At 35.4% G+C, this 24,163-nt stretch overlaps 3 protein-coding genes across 4 annotated transcripts in view; 2 read left to right on the top strand and 1 right to left on the bottom strand.

The window, feature by feature from the left end:
- Window positions 1–8,900, bottom strand: part of LOC129257724 (dnaJ homolog subfamily B member 11-like) — a 17,572-nt gene extending 8,672 nt beyond the window's left edge. The window contains exons 1-6 of the mRNA XM_064096418.1: window positions 8,448–8,900; window positions 6,922–7,078; window positions 5,127–5,224; window positions 4,344–4,479; window positions 3,535–3,677; window positions 2,440–2,522 (exon numbers count right to left, since the gene is read on the bottom strand). Of these exons, the coding sequence (XP_063952488.1) occupies window positions 2,440–2,522; window positions 3,535–3,677; window positions 4,344–4,479; window positions 5,127–5,224; window positions 6,922–7,078; window positions 8,448–8,512 (682 nt within the window). The 5' untranslated portion in view covers window positions 8,513–8,900. The remainder of the gene's footprint in view (window positions 1–2,439; window positions 2,523–3,534; window positions 3,678–4,343; window positions 4,480–5,126; window positions 5,225–6,921; window positions 7,079–8,447) is intronic.
- Window positions 8,640–24,163, top strand: LOC129257708 (serum paraoxonase/arylesterase 2-like). Of its 2 annotated transcripts, none has more exons than XM_054896102.2 (9): window positions 8,640–8,798; window positions 9,851–9,921; window positions 10,729–10,784; window positions 12,021–12,183; window positions 13,149–13,284; window positions 15,032–15,229; window positions 16,509–16,590; window positions 22,751–22,879; window positions 23,585–24,163. In XM_054896102.2, exons 1-9 carry the CDS (start codon window positions 8,647–8,649, stop codon window positions 23,750–23,752), a joined length of 1,155 nt encoding a protein of 384 aa, XP_054752077.2. In that variant the 5' UTR covers window positions 8,640–8,646; the 3' UTR covers window positions 23,753–24,163. The 2 variants fall into 2 exon arrangements, with proteins under 2 accessions (XP_054752077.2, XP_054752083.2); XM_054896108.2 differs by having other exon boundaries at window positions 12,021–12,060; window positions 23,585–23,844.
- On the top strand, window positions 17,528–21,977 carry LOC135153528 (uncharacterized). Its single transcript, XM_064096429.1, has 2 exons — window positions 17,528–17,881; window positions 19,385–21,977. Exons 1-2 carry the CDS (start codon window positions 17,617–17,619, stop codon window positions 20,401–20,403), a joined length of 1,284 nt encoding a protein of 427 aa, XP_063952499.1. The 5' UTR covers window positions 17,528–17,616; the 3' UTR covers window positions 20,404–21,977.

Raw genomic sequence — 24,163 nt, 5'->3', positions numbered from 1 at the left:
ATGGCCTGAAAGACTATCTTCTCCTAAATTATTTGATAACATATTTATGCTATATGTGTTAATGCTTGGATAATCAGGAGGGTTTTCTTTTACTGTGATAGTGTGATGTACAGTTTGATTTGTGCCAAAGGCATGGCTGCAATTAATGAATCCAGATGCCTATGGTGACATAATCCTGCATGAGTTACTGTAAAAGTGGAAATTTTCGCGGATTTCGCGGCAAGATCGGCGAGCGCGAATTTATAAACACGCGAATTTATGAGCATCTATTTTTATGCAAGTTTTGAGCCGCGGTTCAATTGCGTTTTGGCAAAGAGATTGCATAATTTGACCTATAGAGGACGGCATTTAAGCAAGCAAACTTGAGCTCCAAAATCATGTGCATCGCGAGAATTTGTTCCAAAGCAATGCGATCATTTTTTTAACAGTCGCAGATCGGTATTTAAATCATGATTTTGGTTGAAATATAAATTGCTATTGCTGTTTGATTGGTGAGTATTTAGAACTGTTTAGTTTTTAAGAAGACGTTGGGTCGATTGCCCATGTTTGTTGATTGATCCCATGCACTTTGAATAGCCGTAATCCTCCCGGTTCTTACCCGGTGCTCGGCCGTCCATACCAGGCCAGCAGCGCCTCCGTTTTGCCTTCCCCGATGTCCGCCCCGCAAAGAAAAGTTGCGCTAAATGTCACAAAAGCTCATGATTGGATCAAAACAATGCTGAATTATGCCGTTTTAGAGCTAGAATTATGAACAGAAAATACAATTTTGTTGCTGAAATGTTAATTAAAACCATTCACAGATGGGCAAAAAGGAAGTGACTTTAATTATGGAGTGTGCAGCGCGAATTCAAGAACCCGCGAATATGTTTTGAAGCCGCCAAGCGCGAAAAATTAATCCCGCGAAAATAACAGCGTTTACAGTAGTAAACATATTTGCAATTCCCTTATCAATGAAGTCAACTTGAGAGTTGATACTAAAAAGTGTTTATTAAACAATTCTAATGTTAATTATTGAACAGGTGTTTTGCAATGGATTTAATGCAACCCTTGTAAGATAATGAGATCATTGACATCTGGATTAATTCATTGCAGTCATGCCTTACTTTGGCGCAAATCAAAACTTACATCACAGCAAACAATACCTACTAATTGATTATCCATGCATGAAGACATACCACATACATATGGTATCAAATTATTTGGGATAAGACACTATTTCTGATTATGTGTCCATGGCATATTTTTTCCTTAAATTGAGGATTTGTGAGGTGTCAAGGGGGGGGGGGTACTCACATGGTATAATGTGTAAGCTCACATCCAATATACTAGAAAAACAAAGTAATAATTTGAATTCAAATAGATAATCACCTTATTATTTTTAAATTCAAAATATTAATACCCCTTTCACAGTTAACACCATGGTGACTTTAAAAAGTGGTCTCTTGGGCAAATTTCTCTCTTTTTGAAGTTATTTTCACACAACCAAATAGTGATGCAATCAAAGTAGCAAAACAGTGCCATACAATTTTATAGTGTTGTTGCAATAAGCCTGACAAAACACATTCAAGGGTTTCAACAAACAGTAAATGGAAATGGCCTTCCAAGGTAGAAGTCACCCAGGTGTGCCCATGACGACTTCACGGTAGGAATTCATCACTCACTTCTGGTGCGAGGCCATTTGTGAACCGACACCCAAAACCAACAATAAGTTGCCTAAAGTTAATTTTGAGATTTTTATTGAGCTTGATATGACACATCCTAATATGAATGTACTCAGAAATTTTTCGTGGGGGGACGCACGCAAGCGTAAACTTTTTCGAAAAACATAAAAGCGAGGGAGTGAAGCGACCGAGCTGGTCATTGGGGCACTTTTGCATTTTGTGAAGTGAAATTGAAGGATTTTGTAAATACTTTGTGACTTTTGTGAAAATTTTCGGTAAAAAATGTAAGTTTGCTCCCCCCCCACCCCACTGCATACGGCCATGCATCCTAAGCTTTAAAATGATATATGAATTGTCAAAATTGATTTTAAAAAACCTACACAAGCAAGTGATCAAATGTAGTAGAAATTCAGTGAGAGCTTGAAAAAGTAAGAAAAACACAGCTTGAAGTTCTAGGTTCATTCAAGCAGATGTGAGATGTGCACCCTGTGCAATCTCAACGAAACTTCCAAACAGTCTGAAAGAAACTCTTGTAGCGTGTCTTTCATTCAGCTTTACAACTTCAAAATATTACAGCTTACTTTTGAAGACCAAAGTGTTATTTTGGCTATTTATGGAGAACCTTCCTTGGGAACTTATTATTGGTGTTGGTGTGGCTGGTCACATTTATCGTTCAATTTCCATGGATGCATCCGCTTGACCTTTCTTGAGGGTACTTAAAGGAGGTTCTGAAGCAAGGGTACAGCCTGGACATATACATGTACATGTAACTACTAACCTTCTGCTATAAATGGATATTCTTGACCATCACGCATTCCAGCTTCAACCTCTATCTCAAGAAGCTTCTCTTCATTAACAAATCTAATAGGGTGACAGGCATAGTAAGAGAGGGAGAGGGAAAGAGACAGATGGAGAAAGAAAGAGAAGGAGAAGATAGAAAAAGATAGAAAGACAGAGATACAGAAGATGGGAGCAGTAACAAATGTGATTCCATGAGTAAGTATTAATTATATAATCAATTTCTTTCAAATATCTTACAAGTAAACGTGAGAAAGACATTGATTGGCATCCTATTTTGACTATACATGTACATCTTCACAAAATGAATTCACAGCTGTACCCGAATATTAAACATGAATCCTATCACAAGCAAGTCTCTCTATAAAGTCAAATGCTTTAGGACGCCATACATGTTTAGCCAAAATTCTCTTCAGAAGAGACCTGTTTTGCATAATCTGGTTGGAATAATTGCCCTGATTTGAGTTATTTAATTTATAGGTGGTCTACTTTTGCAGACTCGATTGTATCATTCATAAATTTTAAATGCTGTAACAATATTATAACAAATATCTAGATTGACAAATCTTATCATCATTATAAACATCAATATCATCATCATCACCACGACCATCGTTGTTGCAGACCTGCCAACCTCTGGGAATGAAAAGCTGTATTCTGTGATTTTAAAAAATGTATTTTCCCCAAAAAAAGTGTATTTCATAATAAAATGCTTGGCGCACTCGCTCATCGCGGCACTCAAGCTGCATGCAAGCTAAAATGTGCACTGCTCTTGCAGATGAAAAAAAAAAACATTGAAACATGTGTATATCTCACCCTGGTTTTTACAAATTGATTGACAAAAAAAACAAGTTACCTGAAATTACATTGATCTAATAACCATATTTGTGTACGTTTTATGAAATAAATTACGTTTTTTGCAAAAAAAAATCATATTTTTAAAGAAAAAACATACTGCCGTATTTTGGTTGCAAAAACGTACTAAATACACCTAAAACGTTCTGGTTGGCAGGTCTGTTGTTGTCGTTATCATCATCACCATCACCATCTACATTCATTATTAAAATTGACTTACTTGACATTTGGACAATCATCACAGACTTCTTTCTGAGTCATCTGGAATCTACCTGGACCTAGTTGCACAGTCTGCATCTCTTGACGACAGTTACATTTCCTCTTTCCGGGTGCTTGTGTTGCTACTGGCTTATATCTCACAACCTTGAATTAGTGTTTAAAATAAGGAAATCATTGATATTGATAACTTATAATATACCAAATCTATAATCCTTCCTTACTGGTCAAAGAATCCATACAACATTTGTTGATATGAGTTTCCTTAGACCTAAGAGGACATGGCAATAAAAAAAACCTGCAATGTATTCATTCAATATGACATGTTGTGTGGTCCAGTGGTTAGAGCATTGGACTCATTATCTCAAGGTTGTGGGTTCGAATCCCCACTCTGCCATTGTCTCCACTTTGATAAAAAGGCCCAAGAGTAATTAATATCTGTCGTCTATAAAGTCAGCCACTATGACTGATTAACCAAGACGTAAAATGTTTCCTAGGTAATTGTTTATATACCAGCTTGGCATTTACCAGCAAAAAAGTGCTGTCCTGCCGAGTTCCTATGGGAGTTACCATAAACAGAAACAGAAATATCATATTTTGAAAAAAACAAATATATAGGCCTACTTTCAAACATGGTCAATATCAATTTAACAACACACCGAGTCTGCACTGTATAAAAAAAACTATAATTAAACACTATTATTTGTGGCTCAATCAGTACACTCTCACCAAACCCTTAATATAGCATTTATCAAATCTCAATACCCTTAAAAGTATTTGCCTCGCTATGTCACTGCATGCAAATAAATTCACCTCAACAAAATTTCCAGTGTAGAGCTCTTCTAAGGTGACATCAAGGTCAACAGTGATATCATCTCCCTTTGGAATGTCATGACCTCTCTTCTGCCCACCTCCACCACCAAAAGCAAAATTGAAGTCTCCAAAGAAACTATGGATCAAATTAAATTATTCAACAAAAAATGAAATACAAATTAACTTAATTCAAGGTTTCACAGAAAAGTAAAATAAGAAAAAGGGAGCATTTAAATATATCTACAAATGCTGATTCATACAGTTCATAACTGTATTTCCATTTATTTAATATATTATGCAGAAAATGTGTATTTGTGTAGGGCAAAATCGAAGTATAACAAACTGTTACATCAATAGAGTAAACAGCAATGGTTTATCAGGTTTGGAAATGTTTAGACTTTGTCAATGTCTTGATTTCTCATAAGGGGTGTGAAAGTTGTGTGAAAGCTACCACATGTGACACTGACAGTGAACTATGCTAATATTTTCTAAGTAATAAAATGATGAAGCTAACAGTATTAAACAGAAATTGTCAACATCAACATCTGTCGTCTCATACAGTGTGTTTACAATCTAAACTTCTAACAGGCAAAAGCTATTTGTCCAAACAGAAAAATGCAAACCTCTCCCCTTTCGAAAGATTTTCACAAACAAGTTTAGTAATTTGTAATTAATATTTTGGTAATACAGGTCAATTAGTGAAAGTTGTAACTTGTAGGAAAGTTATAGGGGGTATAATCAATAACAACTAAAAATCCATAGTGAAATCTATGTGAATCTTACCTGGAGAATGGGTCCCCATGATGTCCATGGCCCATATCCTTCAAACCTTCTTCGCCTCGTGCATCATAGGTCTTTCTCTGATCCTCATCTGAAAGAACCTGGATCCAGCAAAAATACAAATAAAGACTTGATCAAATATGGTCCACCAAAGCTCAGCAACACGAGGTCACAGAATGAAAGTAAAGAAGCAAAAGTACAAACCTGTATTCTTTCAAAATTCATTCTCTATGTGACTCTGTAACAACTGGAATTTCTTTCTATTCTTGACAGTCAGTGCAATAAGTGTAACAACTTTAGATACATTCTTTAAACAAGTGGAATGCCTCTGGCGGTCTCTTCTGATGGTAATTCAACAGATTCCCCCACAGAGCCAAAGTTCATTGACCTTTGATGTTGGTCATGTGACCTGAAATTTGCACAGGATGTTCAGTGATACTTGATTACTCTTATGTCCAAGTTTCATGAATCAGATCCATAAACTTTCGAAGTTATGATGGTAATTCAACAGATACCCCCATTGGCTAAAGTTCATTGACCTTTGACCATTGACCTTTGACCTTTGACCTTGGTCATGCGACCTGAAACTCGCACAAGATGTTCAGTGATACTTGGTTACTCTTATGTCCAAGTTTCATGAATCAGATCCATAAACTTTCAAAGTTATGATGGTACAGATTCCCCCACATGGCCAAAGTTCATTGACCTTTGACATTGGTCATGTGACCTGAAATTCGCACAGGATGTTCAGTGATACTTGATTACTCTTATGTCCAAGTTTTATGAACTAGACCAATAAACTTTCAAAGTTATGATGGTACTTCAATAAATACCCCCAATTGGCCAAAGTTCATTGACCCTAAATGACCTTTGACCTTAGTCATGTGATGTGAAACTCAAGCAGGATGTTCAGTAATAATTGATTAACCTTATGTTCAAGTTTCATGAACTAGGTCCATATACTTTCTAAGTTATGATGACATTTCAAAAACTTAACCTTAGGTTAAGATTTTGATGTTGATTCCCCCGACATGGTCTAAGTTCATTGACCCTAAATGACCTTTGACCTTGGTCATATGACCTAAAACTCAGGCAGGATATTCAGTAATACTTGATTAATCTTATGGCCAAGTTTCATGAACTAGGTCCATATACTTTCTAAGTTATGCTGTCAAAAACTTAACCTTCGGTTAAGATTTGGTGTTGATGCCGCCGTCGGAAAAGCGGCGCCTATAGTCTCACTCTGTTATGCAGGCAAGACAAAAATTGGTATAGCCATCCCGTAAAGGCCAAGTCCACCCTAGAGTATAAACTACAAAGGGAATAGTATATGGGTTACATCATTGGTTACCTAATTTGTATACAGAGAAGGCTGACCAGGATGGGCATAACTATTTTGCAAAATTTGAAAATGTCATAATTTTTTATTTTACACCTGAATTTGACAAAATGTTCTATATCTATAAGAAAGTACTCCCTGGAGGGGAAAAATGAGGATACCCTTAACATCGAAGTTTATAACAATGTAAAGTAAAGTAAGATGACAACCCCTACCATGCCACCACCCCACCCCCTCCTTCCAGAGGCATGCCTTTAAAGAGTTGCAATATAATCAAAATCAATCTGAGATGCAAATGGAAATAATAAAGAGATGAGGATCAATTTTAATTTATCAATCATAACTCTGAAAGAATGGGCTGGGATTAACTATATATTCAACAATAATACAGCCTTTCCATAAATTCATTTTAATATCTATGCTATAAAGATAAGGAAAAAATGGAAACATCAAGCCTACCTCATATGCAGCACCAAGATCATGAAATTTTTCATTAGCTTCTGGATCATCCTTGTTTTTATCAGGATGATACTGCATAGCTAATTTCCTGTATGCCTTCTTGATTTGGTTGGTAGAAGCATCTCGAGGCACTCCAAGGATTTTGTAAAAGTCTCTCCTGTTATGCATAAACAAAATTTTATGATTTATGAGCTTCTAATTCAAAGTATAGCGTATTTAGATACCTCGAAATAAGCTATATCCACTGCAGTTTCCCAACAAAGTTGTGATATAAAAATGTTCTTTCGTTTAAAAAAAAGGAGCTAAATAATGTTGTTGCTAAATAATATTGTTTTCGATTTGAAAAAAAATAATTTCAAACACCTTAAAACAATTGTAATTTTGTCAGAGAAGCATACATTTCAGTAAACTCTAACATGCCACTTAAGAGCAATTTCTAATTCAAAGAATTGAATGCATAATTTGAAAAATGTAAATGAAATTATCAAAATTCTAATCAAGTGTGATATGATGAAAGATTTGGGGTAGTACCAGGGTAACTCTCTGGGCCAGGTTAGAAGTTAAGATGCAATTAAATAATCAAGAACTTTGCAATCATTAGTAGCCTACATGTAGACTAGATAGTAGATTCTAGTCTAGACTGATGTCAGAGATATGCTCCGCTGAGACTTCGCATTTTTTCCTTCAATGGGCATAATCAAAGACAAAGATCGGCAGGAGATCGCTGATTGTGGTAAAATCTGATAAAATCGGGAGCCGATTTTAAAATCCGTTACAGCCTTAATTTATTTCTGGCACATTTTTCGGAAAGGTGGTAAGCTGAATGTATTTAAATAATTTATCTTTAGGCCTATTTAGATTACTTTTTCCCACCTCAAAAAGCAAAATCATAATCGAGGAGGGTGAAAAAGTGCACCCTTTTCTCCATAGACACTGTACAGTGTAATTAAGCGGCGGTTGTTTGCTCCACTATTACGAGCGCAATAGCCATCATCCATCTGTCATCTGTGTTGTAGGAGGACCAAAAAATCAGAAAATGTTTTTAAAAGTTAAAACTCCTCCGAAACAGCGGATGTGGATTTATCAAATGACAATTATCAGTCAACGTTAATCGTTAGTCATAAATTGTTTTAAGTGATACTGTCTACTGATAGTGATAGTCATGATACTTTGATACTCAGAGATTAGTTTGACAATATTTCAAATATCAAAATCAAATAAATGAAATATCAAAAATTACATTTAGGCCTAGGCCTACTATTTCATGCACAGATTTTGAAAATATCCAGAGCAAAATATTATGTTTTTATCTGCTTATCCCCACGCATCCACATACACACGATCACGATTGACATTCTGGAATCTGGGCTTAATTAAGTTTAATTATGCCAATGGCTTTGTGAGCAACTAAAACATATTTTATAACGAGTGGGACTGAACAGGCTTTACTTGACATTAGTTCTGCAGGTTTAACACATTTAAAGACACAATTTTCTAAATTTCTAGATTAATCAAATATAGCTTACCCTGCTAATACAGTTAATGACAACTGGAGGAGAAATAAGCATACATTCCATGTATAAATAGCCATGTTTTTGCCATGTGAAAACGCCGGTCTTTCGGCTCAACACTCCTTTCAGAATTTCCACGAAGTCGTTTTTCATTCGCTGTTGCGTTTACATCTGATGCGCACGCAACTTTATTGGCCATGCCACGCCTTCATTCATGCTAACTTTACAGTCGAGTCTTTGCAATTTTCTCTCCATTCTCCCAGTTGCAGTTCTCCGTCAAATTCTGATTAAAATGTGGTTATCAATCCGTAGTATAGTCACCTACATCGTTTTTGCTGTAGTGATTGACCAGCTTGCTCGGATCGCGTGAGTTTGACTTTTCGATTCGATTTACAAAAAAAAGTTTGAAAGCTCTCCTAAAATTTAAAAATGAACCTTTTGGGCCTGCGACGGCTCACCTTTCGAATCGATGCTTGCCTCCGCCCGCAGTTAGGGGGAAGACAACAGCCGCTGGTAGATAATTTTTCCGTAGACACGCCCCTTTTATACAGTGACTAAATAATACTAGATTATCTGTCTTTAATAGATAAGGGGAGTGTTTCATCAACATTTTCATCCGACAAGTTGTCAGATCTGACATCTTTCTCTGATGTTGATTGGCTGAGAGGTACTGTTACTATGGTAACTGTCGGATAAAATGGATCTTGTCGGATAAAACGTCCGACAAGTCCTTTCATGAAACGCTCCCAAGAAGTAAAGTTTGGAGAATAAAAAAAAAATTGACTATTCAGATCAGGGTTAGGTTTAGATCAAGTTTTGTTTTGTTTCACAAGAGTTGATATTTTTGTAATAAAGCTGTGGGTGAAGTCGAAGAGGATTATGACTTTGTCTTTCCCCTTTGACTTTGTTACTTTTGTTGTTGTTTTGTGTCACAAGACTCAAGAAAGAGTTGATATTTTTGTAATAAAGCCGTGGGTGAAGTCGAAGAGGACGTGTTATGTTACTTTTTTTTGGGGGGGGGGAGTTACATATGGGACATTTTGTCTCCAATAGAGAAGGCACAAACTTCTGATTTTAATAATTTAAATAGTTGTAGGCCTATATTTAGTATGGAAATAAAGAGTTTTTTTAATGCTCTATGGAAACATATCATAGGACTGACAAGAAAATTAGCCATTACAACAATTCATATTTTCAATTCAAATTTTCATAGTTCCATGAATTTCTTGAAATCTTTTGTTTCTTATTCTCAGTTTTCACCATTTTTTTTTATTGTATTCTTTACATTGATTATAACAAGGCAATCTTTTGAAACTCCAAAAAGGTGAGTAAATCACTTTGGACCACTCTTGAATTTTCATAAGTGCCTGTTTCTGGTGTTATTCAGGAGCTATTTTCTTTTTTACATTTTGAAACAGATATATGATGGGATTTCACAAGACTGTATACACACATTATCCTGGGAAGTGTAGAGCTCTACCAGGAATTGGTAAATATTGACTAATTCATTTTCTTTCTTTCCTTTTTATGCCTCTGCCCATCTTACATGGTTGCTATAGGAATTTAATGTATTTTGATTGTCATCGGTCAATTTTGTTAATGTTTTTTATGATATCTAAAGAATTGTTCAATAGATGAACATCAAAGTTGATCCAAGTATATAAATTAGGAGTGATATGAATAATTTGGGAGTAATAATAATTAATAGATTGATTACAACATAAAGGATATTGTTACATATCCTTATTTAAGAGAAATTACATTCTTAATATAACTTTAAGAAAATAACAATGGTTATTTTGTGTATTGAAGTATTTTTGGAAGAGTTGCTTTTTACAAATATTTTTTTTTTAAATAATAATAATACCTGCTTCTCAGATTTTTTGTATTCATCAACTTTTCACTTGACCTTGGGCTGGAGTGATTCCTTTATAAGGGAAATTATTTCAATACAAAATTAAGAAATTAGAGATAACACGAGTAGAGAAATCATCCCCAACCAGGGGCCGCGGAACGGTTTTCAAAGTCGGGGGGGGGGGGCTGACCATGCAAAAAATCACAATCGTATGGTCATTTTTACGTTTTTGTACATGGTTTGGGAAAAAGCCCCCCCCCCACCCTGCTTCCGCGGCCCCTGAATACTGAAACAATTTCCCCCTTGTGAGAGAATACGATATTGTTATAATTTGAATGTAATCCTTAAAGTGTTTTTGACTCTTTTTAATTTTATTATATTTGTTTCTTTTTAAGTTGTATTTTCAATTTCACTTCTGTTTGTTATATCTATACCATAAAGAAAATGGATCTGAGGATATAGTGACCTCGTCAAATGGACTTGCATTCATATCCGCTGTAAGTTAATGTGAAGCTTTTATAATGAAAATAATAATCATCATGATATTTTATTATTATTTTTATATATTTTTAATTGATATTATATTTAGTTTAATAATAATAAAGATAATTTCATTTAGCGCATTAGTAGATTTAACACCTTTTTATGTGCTTTACAGGGTAAAACATTTATGTATTTGTTAAATATGAAACAAAGTATTGGTATGAATTACATACTCAAGGGTAGAGAGTATTAATACAACATAAAACTATGAATTCAATCAAAATTTGCACAAGACTTGTGTTAATAGCAAGTATTTATCGATTGTTTGTAAAATCACAATAATTATCATTATTATTACTATTATTGTTAGTAGAACTATTATTAATATCATCATCACCACCACCATCATCATCATCAGTACTATTTGTTGAAGTAATATAGGAGTAGCAGTAGTAGTATTAGTAGTAGAAGTAGTAGTAGTAGTAGTAGTAGTAGTAGAAGTAGTAGTAGTATACATCTAGTACTACTTCTATTAATTCAGCTTCTGCTTGTACTCCTACTTCTACTACTACTACTACTACTACTACTACTACTACTACTACTACTACTACTACTACTACTACTACTACTACTACTACTACCACCACTACTACTACTACTGCTACCACTTCTAGCATTACTGCTGCTACCAGTGGCGGACCGTGACCCGGAGGAGACAAAGCATTGGAGGGGCACTGTATTGTTTGTGAACAATGCTGTGCCCCTCCAATGCTTTGTCTCCTCTGGGTCACGGTCCGCCACTGGCTGCTTCTATTTCTACTGCTGCTGCTGCTACTTTTTATGATAATTATTATGATGGTAATTGCCAATAAAGAATATTATATTGGCAAGAAAATTGAATATACTATTTTTTTTTATTGTTGTTGTCGTCATTATCCCTATAGATGATGATGACAATAATCACTAACAAAACACTGATCAATATTAAGAATAACATTGAATAACAAATCATTTTTGTTATCATCATCATCACTACAATTATTATTTTTGTTATTTATGTCATCATCACCATAATAATATTGTGTAATTGCTTTTATTGCTGAGGTAACAAACTGTAGGTCTAATCCGTTATGGATTATTTATACTTGTATTTCCAACTTGACACTAAAGTAAACTTTCTCTTTAATTGTAAGAATAAATCTGAGTACAATATTATGCTCTATCGCCTATTATTTTCTTTCATTCAATAGGGTGTCTTGAAAGCATTTGAACCTGATCAAGATATATTGGGTAAAGTCTTTCTCTTTGACTTCAATTATCCTGATGATGATCCTAAAAACATCCAGATTGTTGGATTTGATCCCTCAGACTGGATACCCTTTGGAATGGACATTTGGGAGAGTGGGCCAAAAGGTATTTTAAGAATTATTACTTTGTAGACTTGTTTCTTTAATCTAATAGCTTTGTGAAAAAGGGCTGATATTTGATACAAGCTTGAAGTAGACACACATTGAATTTTTTTCCCCAAAAAATTAGTATAGATTGGTGGGAGATGGTATGAAAAAGGGAATTCAATAGATCTATGAAGTGACAGCCGGTATTGGACATTCTATTTTGCCTTTTCAAATTAAATTCAGATTACCTTTCAAACCTATTTCTAATTATTTGATTGTTTTTCTGTGCTGCTCAGTCTAGAACATTTAGAAATCATGATCCATTTCTAAAGCTTTAGCCTAGCCTCCCCCTCCCCTCATTTTATTGGAGCCACTATTGCTATTGTATTTGTGGAATGTCATAAAAGTTTAGGTACTTTGTCCAAAGTCAGAGGCATGTCTTTTGCACGGAATCCCGCAAGCAGCTTCACATTACTGATTTTAAAGCAGATACGAACCAATAGCGCCATCTCGAGTCCTCAACTACTCATACCTGGCCAGTTTCCTGACCCATAATGCTAGTGTAGTCTATTGATATAGACCCACTTGAATGATAACATGCTCATTAACTAATCGTTACATTTATACCGCAATAATTATTTTACCAAGCAGCAAAACAATTACTTTTCCTCTCAAACATTTTAGTTTCTCTACACAAATACAATTATAGGTCAATTTATTATCTGTATTATTATATCTGAAAATGTATATTCTAAGACTATGTATATATAACACACAGTCAATGAGAGACCACACACAGTTCACTCCCCCTTTAACACTTCAACTTAGACAAAACAATGCAGGGAAGCTGCTATGAAAAGGTAAATAGTGCCTTTTAGAGCTGGATTCCTGCTGAAACACTTGGAAGAGATTTTGGACAAGGTACCTTATTTAGGATTTCAAAGTCATTAATTTATACTTATTGTCAATATTACTCTCATTTAGATAATCCCACACTGACCCTGTATGTTATCAATCGGCACCCCGATAGAATAGGGATTGAGGTGTTTGACTTTTCATACCAGAAGAAGATACCTACCTTAACACATCAGAGAAGAATACACCACAAGAATATTTGGAGGTTGGTATTGTTCATAATTTCTTTTTTAATTTATAAAACTTGTGGGAAGTAAAGAGGCAATTCTAATGTCAATTTTGAAAATATTTCTAAAAAACCTGAAGTAAATATGTATAAAGTCAAAGTTAATCAAAACAAAAGAGAAATCTAAAATAAACTTGTAAATGCAATTACAAAGTTCATGCTGCATTAACTTTCAAGTACAGCAAATTTACATGACCAATGCCATCATTTTCATGACAGCCCTATTTCTTTAATTCAATTGTTACCTGCCAACTTGTATTGTTTCATGTAATATAGTAGAAGTCAATATTGATTATGCCAAGAAGAGAGTAAACTACACAAAAAAGACCTAAGTTAAAGCTTGTCATTAGCTATCACTATTCCAGTTGATTAATAATAGTGAATTCTTTTAAAGCGCACACATCTGTCGGGCAAGATGCTCATTGTGCTATGTATAATCATAAAAATTATGATACAAATGTCTTACATTTTATAATTAGGTAAAGACTTTCAATCTTAATGATACAAAACTAAAAACTGGAGGAAATTTTACACAGATATGACTTAGTTTGATTTACAAAAACATGTCTTTTTAAGCAAATGATAGAATTAAGAATGATTGATTACATTGAAAAACTTATGATCTAGGCCAATTCAATGTTATTAATTTGACTGACTTAAATGAATGAATTACAATGTTTTGTGTATGCCCTAAAACATTTTTGATGTGGATTGTGGATGTGTTTTACAGGATAATATTTGGACATTACATTAAAATGTATTATAATTGGGTGCCTGATCAATGTAAAAATATATGTGTCGTTTTTCAATATGATATAGAATCAATTCCAAAGCATGGACAGGACTTAATATTTGTCTGTAGCATCATGATATCCTATCCCTTAATTATTATCTAATATACTCGAATCTAGAGCCTTTTTGAAGAAAAATAAAAATATCACCCAGAGAGGGTGCTAGATATGTTTGATTTGATAGTTTTCACAGAGAATCAGTGGTTTAAAAAAAAGATTAAACAGCAATTACAAGTTTTTGAGATTGGAATATTAGATGAGACTTGATTATAATTCACATTATTAACCAAGTCCATCCCGGAAAAATGTTGATTTTAATCAATAATTAAAAAATCAAACTAGCATATCGCTGAAAATTTCATCAAAATCGGATGTAAAATAAGAAAGTTATGATATTTTAAAGTTTCGCTTATTTTTCACAAAAAACGGTGATATGCACAACTCAGTGACATGCAAATGAGACAGCTGATGATGTCCCTCACTCACTTTTTCTTTTGTTTTTTTATTGTTTGAATTATACAATATTTCATTTTTTACAGATTTGACAATAAGGACAAGCTTGACTGAGCCATGAAGTATAAAACAATGCTAATTCCACATGTTCACGAAGGAATTAATCGTAGTTTCACTTGACAATGAGGAGAAAATTAGAATATTTCAAATGATAAAATACAAAAGAAATAGTGAGTGGATGATGTCATCAGTCTCCTCATTTGCATACTGACCAGGATGTGCATATAACTGTTTTGTGAAATTAAGCAAAACTTTAAAATGGCATAACTTTCTTATTTTACATCCGATTTTGATGAAATTTTCAGTGTTATGCTTGTTGGATTTATCTTTTTTTTTATTCAAATCAATTAATGAGAATGAGCCATAATAGCTTAACTGACTGCATAAGACAAATGATGTATGTTATATATTCATTCAAACAGTCCCAATGATCTAGTTCTGGTGGATGAAAATCATTTTTATGCATCGAATGACAAGTATCTCCCAGAACCTTTCAACATGCTTGAGGTGTTTTTTCGACTTGGATTAGCGAGCGTGGTCTACTATGATGGAGAGGAGGCTAGGATTGTTGCTGAAGGAGTGAAACTTGCCAACGGTGTGAACATATCACCTGACAAAAAGTAATGTATACAAAGATTTGCGTTTGCCTCAGCCCACCCTTGATACCTGGAGGTATTGATTTTTGTCTCGCCTGCATAGCAGAGTGAGTGAGACCATAGGCGCTGCTTTACAAGGGTGGCGGTGGAGTCAACATTGAAATTTTAACCTGAGGATAAGTCCGGGGGCAACTTATTGCATTGTCATCATAACTTCGAAAGTGTGTGGACAATCAACAATTGGGTAATCAAGTATTACTGAACATCTTGCCAGACCTTTCGGTCACATGATTAAGGTCAAAGTTCATTTTGGTTCAATGAACTACTATGTTGGGGGAATCAACATCAAAATCTTTAACTAAGGTTAAGTTTTTGAAATGTCATTATAACTTAGAAGGTATAGGCAACCAGTTGATGAAACTAGGACTTAAAGGTAATCAAGTATCCTGAACATCCTGCCTGAGTTTCAGGTCACATGACTGAGGTCAAAGGTCATTTAGCGTCAATAAACTTTGGCCATGATGGGGGCATTTGTTGAATTGCCATCCTAACTTTGAAAGTTTGTGGATCTAGTTCGTGAAACTTGAACATAAGAGTAATCATATCACTGACGACCTGTGTTTTAGGTCACATGACCAAGGCCAAAGGTCATTTAGAGTCAATGAACTTAGATTATGTTTGGGAAATCAAAATGAAATGTTAACTGCTCAAGTTAATTTTTTTGAAATGTCAAACTTTTAAAGTATATGGATATAGTCCATGAAACTTGGACATAAGTGTAAGTATCGGTGAATATCCTGCATGAGTTTTAGGTCACACGATCAAGGTCAAATGTCATATAGGGTCAATGAACATATAGTATTTTGTTATCATATGAATGGTGTTTTATGTGAATGATTATTCTATAGTCATTTTCAAAGCCAGCACTGCATGCATGCTGCTATATTGAATCACATAATGCGGGCGAGACTGCCAGAGGCGCTCCACTTGTTTTCTTATTCGTCTTTGTTCTCGTGATTAATAAAGAATGGTTTAACACTTTAACTTCAAACTGTGTTTACCGGTACATACATGTACCATATGCTTGAATTATGATGATGTGAACAGAAGCTATTTGAGTCATTAATCTGTGAAGTTATGCCCCAGAAATTGTTAGTTTTTTTCTTGATATTCTGTCACTGAGAAGAAAAATTAAAGGTTTACATATAATATTCTAGAGTTTTGCCCCTTTGCATGACTCCGCAATGTCAGCATTTTGATGTATCTTTTTTTTTTTCTTGTCCCCTTGCTTTTTTTCATTCAGGTTATTGTATGTAGCTGGAACAATTGGAAATGAACTATTAGTCTACAGAATCCAAAATTATGGAAATCTAGTACAAGCAAAGGTAAAGTATTAATATTCTCCCTATAAAGTCAATCACATTTATCATATTTGTCGCCCATTGGAGATGAAGGAGAAAGTTAGGGATCCAATTGATGTCTGTCTTTCGTCCTTCTGTCACAAAATGTCTTATGAGGCATAATTTGTCAACTGCTGGTCCCACCAACCTTCATGTAATGTTGTCATGGGTGGGCGAGACACAATCTGGCTATTGCCTTGTTTTATAGTGTTATGTTTGTTGTTTTTGTGTTGAATTTCATCTTTTATCTACATCTATGTCAACAGTGGTTGAAATTGGGACAATGAAATATGAATTATATGTGTGTTTCTTCAACAGATCATTTTTTTGTTATTTTATGTAGGTGTTAACTGTTATGCCAGTTTAATTAACCTTCATGGGTTGTTTTGGAATCATGATATATCATTCAAAAGGCTGTTTGTGCTTCATAAAAAGAAAATCATACTTTGAATGAGAATAACATGCATTTGATTCAATTTTTTATGGCATGGGAGATACATTGAGAATAAGTGGGAACATCCCAAAGGTAAAGAAATTAAAAAGAGCCCCAATTAATATTATTTGCCTGCGGTACGTTTGTATAGCAGGCAAATGTTGTTTTATCGTTTTAATGTATTCATTCTTACGCCGTGGTCCGGCGCCTTGATTGAAAGGAAGAATGGGCACAATGGTATGCATAACAGGTGTCATAGATGAACACGCTATAGGGCGTGGCAATGGAAAGTGTATGTGTAAATCATTCTAGCTTGTGACAGCACCAAGACAACATGGAGCCGACCGCAGTAGCCAGTTTTGTGGACTCGAAAATACGTGAAAGCCAGGCGGGCTTACTTACGCAGCTTGATACTCTTATTACTAATAAACTCGGGGCTTTTTAGCAACGCATCAGTGACACTCAACGTGATTTGAGTGAGGCTCAAATCGCAAAGATTGAAACTCGGGGCTTTTCAGCAACGCATCAGTGACACTCAACGTGATTTGAGTGAGGCTCAAATCGCAAAGATTGAAGATATGAGCAAGGATCAATACAAATTTCGCAAACACGACAACGAAGAGCAGTATAAAGTTAACGTGAAGGTTACGAGGAAACTCAAGGAGGCTGACGCAATTCGAGCACCAGCACAAGTTTTGGACCACCTTTGCAGTCACAGGAGCCGCCGAGAGCTACGCGTTTGTTCGCTGGCAGGAAGCCTGGCTCGTGTTTCGCCTGTGGCAAGGCGGGGCACTGGAGGGCTGAGTGCAGAGAGATGGGCGGCGATGCCTCACAGAAAGCAAAGTTAAGTGAAAATTATTTCACATTAAATTTGACAAATCGTGCCTCAGAGGCCATAAAGAAAGCTTTGTTTGTTGGCACTTCAAAATGTGCGGATAAAGTGTCATCTCCTGTAGGGAGATTACGTGAAAACCTTGAGTCTTGGGCAAATATAAATGCTAATGAGGTGGTAATGGATGTGATAGAGCATGGATATAAATTGCCATTTTATTCTGATCCAGAAAGAGTGGATTTGACAAATAATCGTTCGGCATTAGATAATTCTAATTTTGTTGAAGAAGAGATCAGTAGATTGTTAGAGAAAGGTTGTGTTTCACAGGTTAATGAGAATCCCTTGATCATAAATCCTTTGACCGTATCTGATAACAAGGGTAAATTACGTTTGGTATTGGACTGTAGGCATATTAATCCTCATTTATTTAAGGATAAATTTAAGTATGAAGATTCAACTGTTGTGGCAGATATTTTTGGAAAAGGTGATTTTGTGTTTACATTTGACCTTAAAAGTGCTTACCATCATGTCGAAATTCATGAGGAACATAGACGGTATTTGGGTTTTGCATGGGAAAGTAATAGTGTAAGGAAATTTTATGTTTTTAACGTATTGCCATTTGGTATTTCGACGGCAGGATATGTATTCACGAAGGTCATGAGGGCAGTTGTAGGTCATTGGAGGGAGCAAGGGCATAACTGGTTTTGGTTATGGAGGTTATGTTGTAGAATGTGAAAATTCAGAACTCATGGGAGTTTGGTCAGAATCTGAGAGGATTCAAAGCTCCACCTGGAGGGAGCTGGAAGCTGTTGTGAGAATGGCTTTATCTTGTAAAAGTAGCCTGGAAGGGCATAGTGTACGGTTGTACACTGATAATAAAAATGTGGCAAAAATTGTGAATGCAGGCAGTAGAAATTCTGTTCTGCAATGTAAAGCAATGGAGATTCGCAGAATACGTGAAGAAACAGGAATGAAGATTTGACCCGGTTTGGATACCGAGGACTGAAAAAAAAATGGGCCGATCATTTGAGTAGGACGGCTGATAGTGATGATTGGCATATAAGCTGGAGTTTATTTCTACAACTATATGCTAGATGGGGTCCGCATGTAGTTGATAGGTTTGCTTGTAACTATAATGCTAAATGTGAAAGGTTCAATTCAAAATGGTGGTGTAGAGGGACAAGTGGTATTGACACTCTTTGCCAAAGTTGGACAGATGGTCTAAATTGGTGGGTACCAACACCTCGTTTGATTGCTAAAACTGTGGATAAGTTGTTTCGGAAAAAAGCAAATGGCTCTTTAATTCTGCCACTTTGGAGATCTGCGCCATATTGGTCGAAGGTATGGAATGGGTCGGAATTCTATTATTTCATTAAAGATTATGAGATCTTGAATTCTGATGTTGTCAAGAAAGGAAAAGGGAATAATGGAATATTTGGCAGCAAGAAGAGTAAATTTTCCATGATAGCGCTCAAAGTACGTTTTTAGTTGTGTTTCATATTTATTTTTTCCAGATCTAGGTATCCAGGAGAGAATTCAGGGAGAGATCGAGGCAGCTGGGATTAAATCGGACAAGTTTTCTGAGCTTTCCAGGATTATGGCTCAGCAGATGTTGGACGCTAAGAGTGAAAGCACTACAAAGAGGTATTGTTCGGGTTTTGATAGATGGAAGACATTTATTTTAGCGGAAGGAGGTGATCTTTTACCAGCACAGCCGATTCATGTCGCTTTATACATTTCTAGTTTAATGAATCAAGGGTCTTTAGTCAGTGTTGTGCAATCCGCTTTATATTCAATTAAATGGGCACACAGTATGATTGGAGCAAGTGATCCTACTGAAAATTATTTTGTTAAAAACTTGATGGAGAGCGCAAAAAGGCAATCATCGAAACCGATTGTGAAGAAGGACATAGTGACATCTGAGCAAATCATTGAATTATGTGAAAAATACAAAGGGAGTAAAGCCATTGTAGTGTGGAGAGATCTCGCTTATATAGTGCTTAGTTATTCTGGTTTTTTGAGATCTGATGAAGTATTATCTTTAAAGGGAGCTGATATTGAATTTCAGGATGATTTTATGTTAATTCATATCCGTAAGAGCAAAACGGATCAATATCGTCAGGGTAATTCTGTCGTAATTAGTATGGGGCAGACGAGTGCTTGTCCTGTTAGCGTCTTGAAAACTTATGTTGAAATGGGGAACATAAATGTAGCTTCAGGGTCTGATGAGTATGTTTTTAGACCATTGTATTGTAACAAAGGAAAAAAAAAGGGGCTAACAAAGAAAAACAAGCCCATTAGTTATACAAGGGCCCGTGAAACAGTTTTGGCCCGGTTACGAGAAGTTTGCGGTACTGCAAATTTAGGTCTTCATTCTTTAAGAGCTGGTGGAGCTACGGCAGCGGCCAGGGCTTCGGTACCAGATAGGATGTGGAAGAGACATGGAGGGTGGAGAAGCGAAAAGGCCAAAGATGGCTATGTTGAAGATAGTATGGAGCATAGGCTATTGGTTTCTAAATCTTTACATTTGTAGGATATTCATGTATATACATGTGTTTCATATGGTTATGTTTTTATTTGGGTTAAATATGGATTGAGGAAATCAGTTATTTTTTTTATATATATGCAAATCACACTACCGGTACTTTATTAAATTGGCTGAAATGTATAAGTGTTGAAAAGCCATAACTTTGAAGGAGTATATTATAATAAGGGTTCAATTTGTTTTATGCATCATGCATTTGGAATTGAAATTCACAGGTTTCATAGGCTATTAATATTCACATAAATGAAAGTGTATGTAACATGAGTCGTGATGTTATTTGGCATATAAGGTAGTCGTTTGAAAAATCATCAAAGATAATACTAATATTTGGTGGGAGTATGGTTGGAAATTTTTTGATGTACATATTAGATGACGATAAATCTAATTTGTTTTCTGTGGCAGAGTTTATACATGAGCACTACGATAATGTCTAAATTTGTACGAAAATCAGTATAGAACATTTTAGATATAAATGTTTAATTTGTTTTCATATTTTAATAATTGCCTTTAAAAATGATTTTTTTTTAGGCTAAGGATTATTTATTTTGTTAAATTGGTATTGCTGCAGATACAATTGAGTAACTTTTAGGTTTTCTCGTGAATTTCCTCAAGCTCGTTATAGCTTTTGTTCCCGTTCTTTGAAATTCTAGTCGTCCCACAAGCTATCCCTCAATATATATTGTATATTGTGTATTTTGTTTTGGTTGGTTGGGAGGGATGGAAGTATAATGTAGGAGTGTAGAGAAATGGCGTTTTTTGTTTCGGATGTTTGTAAGATGTTGATTTAATAGAGAAGACTATTATTTGCCTGCGGTACGTTTGTATAGCAGGCAAATGTTGTTTTATCGTTTTAATGTATTCATTCTTACGCCGTGGTCCGGCGCCTTGATTGAAAGGAAGAATGGGCACAATGGTATGCATAACAGGTGTCATAGATGAACACGCTATAGGGCGTGGCAATGGAAAGTGTATGTGTAAATCATTCTAGCTTGTGACAGCACCAAGACAAATTTATCATATTGTTATATAAATTTGCTTTATGCATTTTATTTTGGGCCTGGGGTTTTTCAGAGTTTTTTTAGCTCATTGAGTTTTATCTATGTTTTTTCATCCTGGGCGTACACATTCATTCGTATAAGATGAGCGAATGTGATTGACCAATCATTTGTTTTTTAGGATAAATATGTATGAGCATTTGTATCAATGATTTGATGTTATTTGTATATGTTCTCGTTTGTGTTTCATGACAACTTGGCAAGTAGAATGGTCGACTCTAGTCGTCCCACAAGGGGGGTTTTGCAAAAGTCTCTCACAGTTTTTCCAGAGTTTTTTGCTCATCGAGTTTTACCTCTGGTTTTTTCAACTGGTCTGACTTGTCGCATAATATAGGATAAGAGGTCGGTTCATTTGTCACTGTTACTCTACAATACACGATGTATGTTATGTCATTATAGATTCCTAATATCTATCAAGAACGGTGTTCTGCAAGTTCGATATTTGTTTTATCATGTACAATAAAAACGGTCGGTCGGCTCCTAGTCGTCCCACAAGCTATCCCTCAATATATATTGTATATTGTGTATTTTGTTTTGGTTGGTTGGGAGGGATGGAAGTATAATGTAGGAGTGTAGAGAAATGGCGTTTTTTGTTTCGGATGTTTGTAAGATGTTGATTTAATAGAGAAGACTTATTATTTTGCTGCATGAAAATGTTATTCTGAATGAATGGGAAATGTGGATTATGGCTCAAGGAGAGATGTTATTTTTTTTCCTTGTGGTGATAGGTACATGCAAGTGCCTAAAATTATAGAATTGAGTAATAGATTGGTCATTAAAAATCCAAGGAAATTAGTTCATTCTGCATAATATTCCACACAATGCCTCTGAAGAATCTTGCAATGTGATTGGTCAAATAGTAATCACATGATAAGATGTAGTTCACTCCGTAATGATCACTCTCAAAGAAGTGTTAATGATTTTTTTTTTTTTCAAGACATAGAACGTATGTGTATACCGCCGACTTCTGCAGTCTAAAATAGTCACTGTTTCTAAATGTGAGCAAAATAATAGACTTAAATAATGTGATGCCACATTACAGACTGAAGCAGTAATTCAACTTTTTCAATACATTTCTGGCCACAGAAAACACTTTTTGTGTATAAGAGTGCCCATTACAGATAATGCCCCTACTTTAAAAACATTTTAAGTGGCATCCATAAGAGAAGTACAAAATATGTCCTTTGTGAATAGACATTTCAGAGGCAACACAAGCATAAACTGGCACCAAATTCAATTTCAGCTGTATTTTTTAAATAATATAATCAATATCTGTAAAGGCCATTCAGCTTGGGACTTCTCCCGACAACATCAACATTGATAAAGAAGATGGATCTGTTTGGATTGGTAATAATCCTGTGATGTATCATTTCTTCAACCAATTGGGGAAATTCACTGGAGTTGGACAGGTGAGTAGTGAAAATAATAATTATAATAATTCAGGGTATTTTTATAGCGCACGTATCCACCTTGATATGTGCTCAAGGCGCTCCTAAATTAACCCGCTATGCTTGGCTACCAATTCCGGTGCTCAAAGCTTTTTTCTAGGAATTACTTCCTGCCGTTACCCATTTACCTCACCTGGGTTGAGTACAGCGCATTGTGGATAGATTTCTTGCAGAAAGGAAATTATGTCATGGCTGGGATTTGAACCCATTACCTTATGTTTCAAGGTCCGGAGACTATTTCACTGCGGGGCCGAAACGCTCCGCAATTTTAATGTCAATGCCCTTGGCAATGTCCAGGCATCAACTACTGACTCGAAACTCGAAGATATTCAAAATTCAAGAATAAGGCCACTTAATGAAAGTCTGGACTGCATCTTTTAGCAGGGATTCTTCTTTTTGTATGAGGGAATGTGAAGATTAGTGATGGAAGGAAGTTTGCAGGATTCCTGCTCAAAATTTAGTTGTGGACTGTTGTAGGTGCCTGAGGCTTTAAAAGTGCCAGTTCATAGTTGAACCTGTTACATTCAGGTACATTCATTATAATTAGTGGCATAAATTGTGTGTGTAGTAATATCTTAAGAAATTAATTTATTAACATTTTTATTTCGATTGTACCATTAATTCTATTACTTTCTTCAACTGGCTCCTCTCTCTTTTCTCAAACAGGTTTTGAATATGCACCTGGACAAGAAGCTGAATCCAACCATTCGAGAGGTCTTATCGGATAACACAGGACTGATACGGTATTGTAGTGTTGCATGTCGCTATGGAAACAGATTGCTCATAGGGACAGTTGCTGATAAAGCTGCTTATTGTGAAGGGGTTACGTTCTAAACATGTCAGTGGGAAATAAAGCAATATTGAACAGTGATTGATTCATATTATTGATTGCTGAGTAATTGAGCTATAAATATCACTTTGAAAATAAAACAGAAAATGTGATGTTAACTTTGGCTGCTAGTACATTCCTGCTGAGGTAATGATAAAAACTGGAATCCAATGAAATGACTACCAATGTGAAATTACATGCCAATTGATTCCAGTAGCAATCAGTTATTGTTGTGGGATGTGTACTCCACTGCTGTCCACCATGTCAGTAAATGGAATACGACAAGACACATGATGGTGGATGGGCTTTATACCATTGCAGCAAAATTTTTCTTTCTTTAATTTTCCAATACTTGATGCCAATTTCCTGTGTAATATCTTACCAACTCACATGCAGTATTTCAATATATATTTTTC

This window comes from Lytechinus pictus, chromosome 1 (genome assembly GCF_037042905.1).
Source record: "Lytechinus pictus isolate F3 Inbred chromosome 1, Lp3.0, whole genome shotgun sequence".
NCBI classification, from domain to species: domain Eukaryota; kingdom Metazoa; phylum Echinodermata; class Echinoidea; order Temnopleuroida; family Toxopneustidae; genus Lytechinus; species Lytechinus pictus.
Note: the sequence above shows the minus strand (reverse complement) of the source record. Positions and strands in the feature narration are given on the sequence as shown.

What these genes read in the sequence shown, in the direction of transcription:
- LOC129257708 (XM_054896102.2), top strand. Translation starts at nt 8,647, where the DNA reads ATGCTAACTTTACAGTCGAGTCTTTGCAATTTTCTCTCCATTCTCCCA. An exon ending in GAAATCTAGTACAAGCAAAG is followed by an intron (nt 16,591 to 22,750) that starts GTAAAGTATTAA and finishes ATATCTGTAAAG; the next exon opens with GCCATTCAGCTTGGGACTTC. An exon ending in AATTCACTGGAGTTGGACAG is followed by an intron (nt 22,880 to 23,584) that starts GTGAGTAGTGAA and finishes TTTCTCAAACAG; the next exon opens with GTTTTGAATATGCACCTGGA.
- LOC135153528 (XM_064096429.1), top strand. Translation starts at nt 17,617, where the DNA reads ATGAGCAAGGATCAATACAAATTTCGCAAACACGACAACGAAGAGCAG. An exon ending in GATGCCTCACAGAAAGCAAA is followed by an intron (nt 17,882 to 19,384) that starts GTTAAGTGAAAA and finishes TATTTTTTCCAG; the next exon opens with ATCTAGGTATCCAGGAGAGA.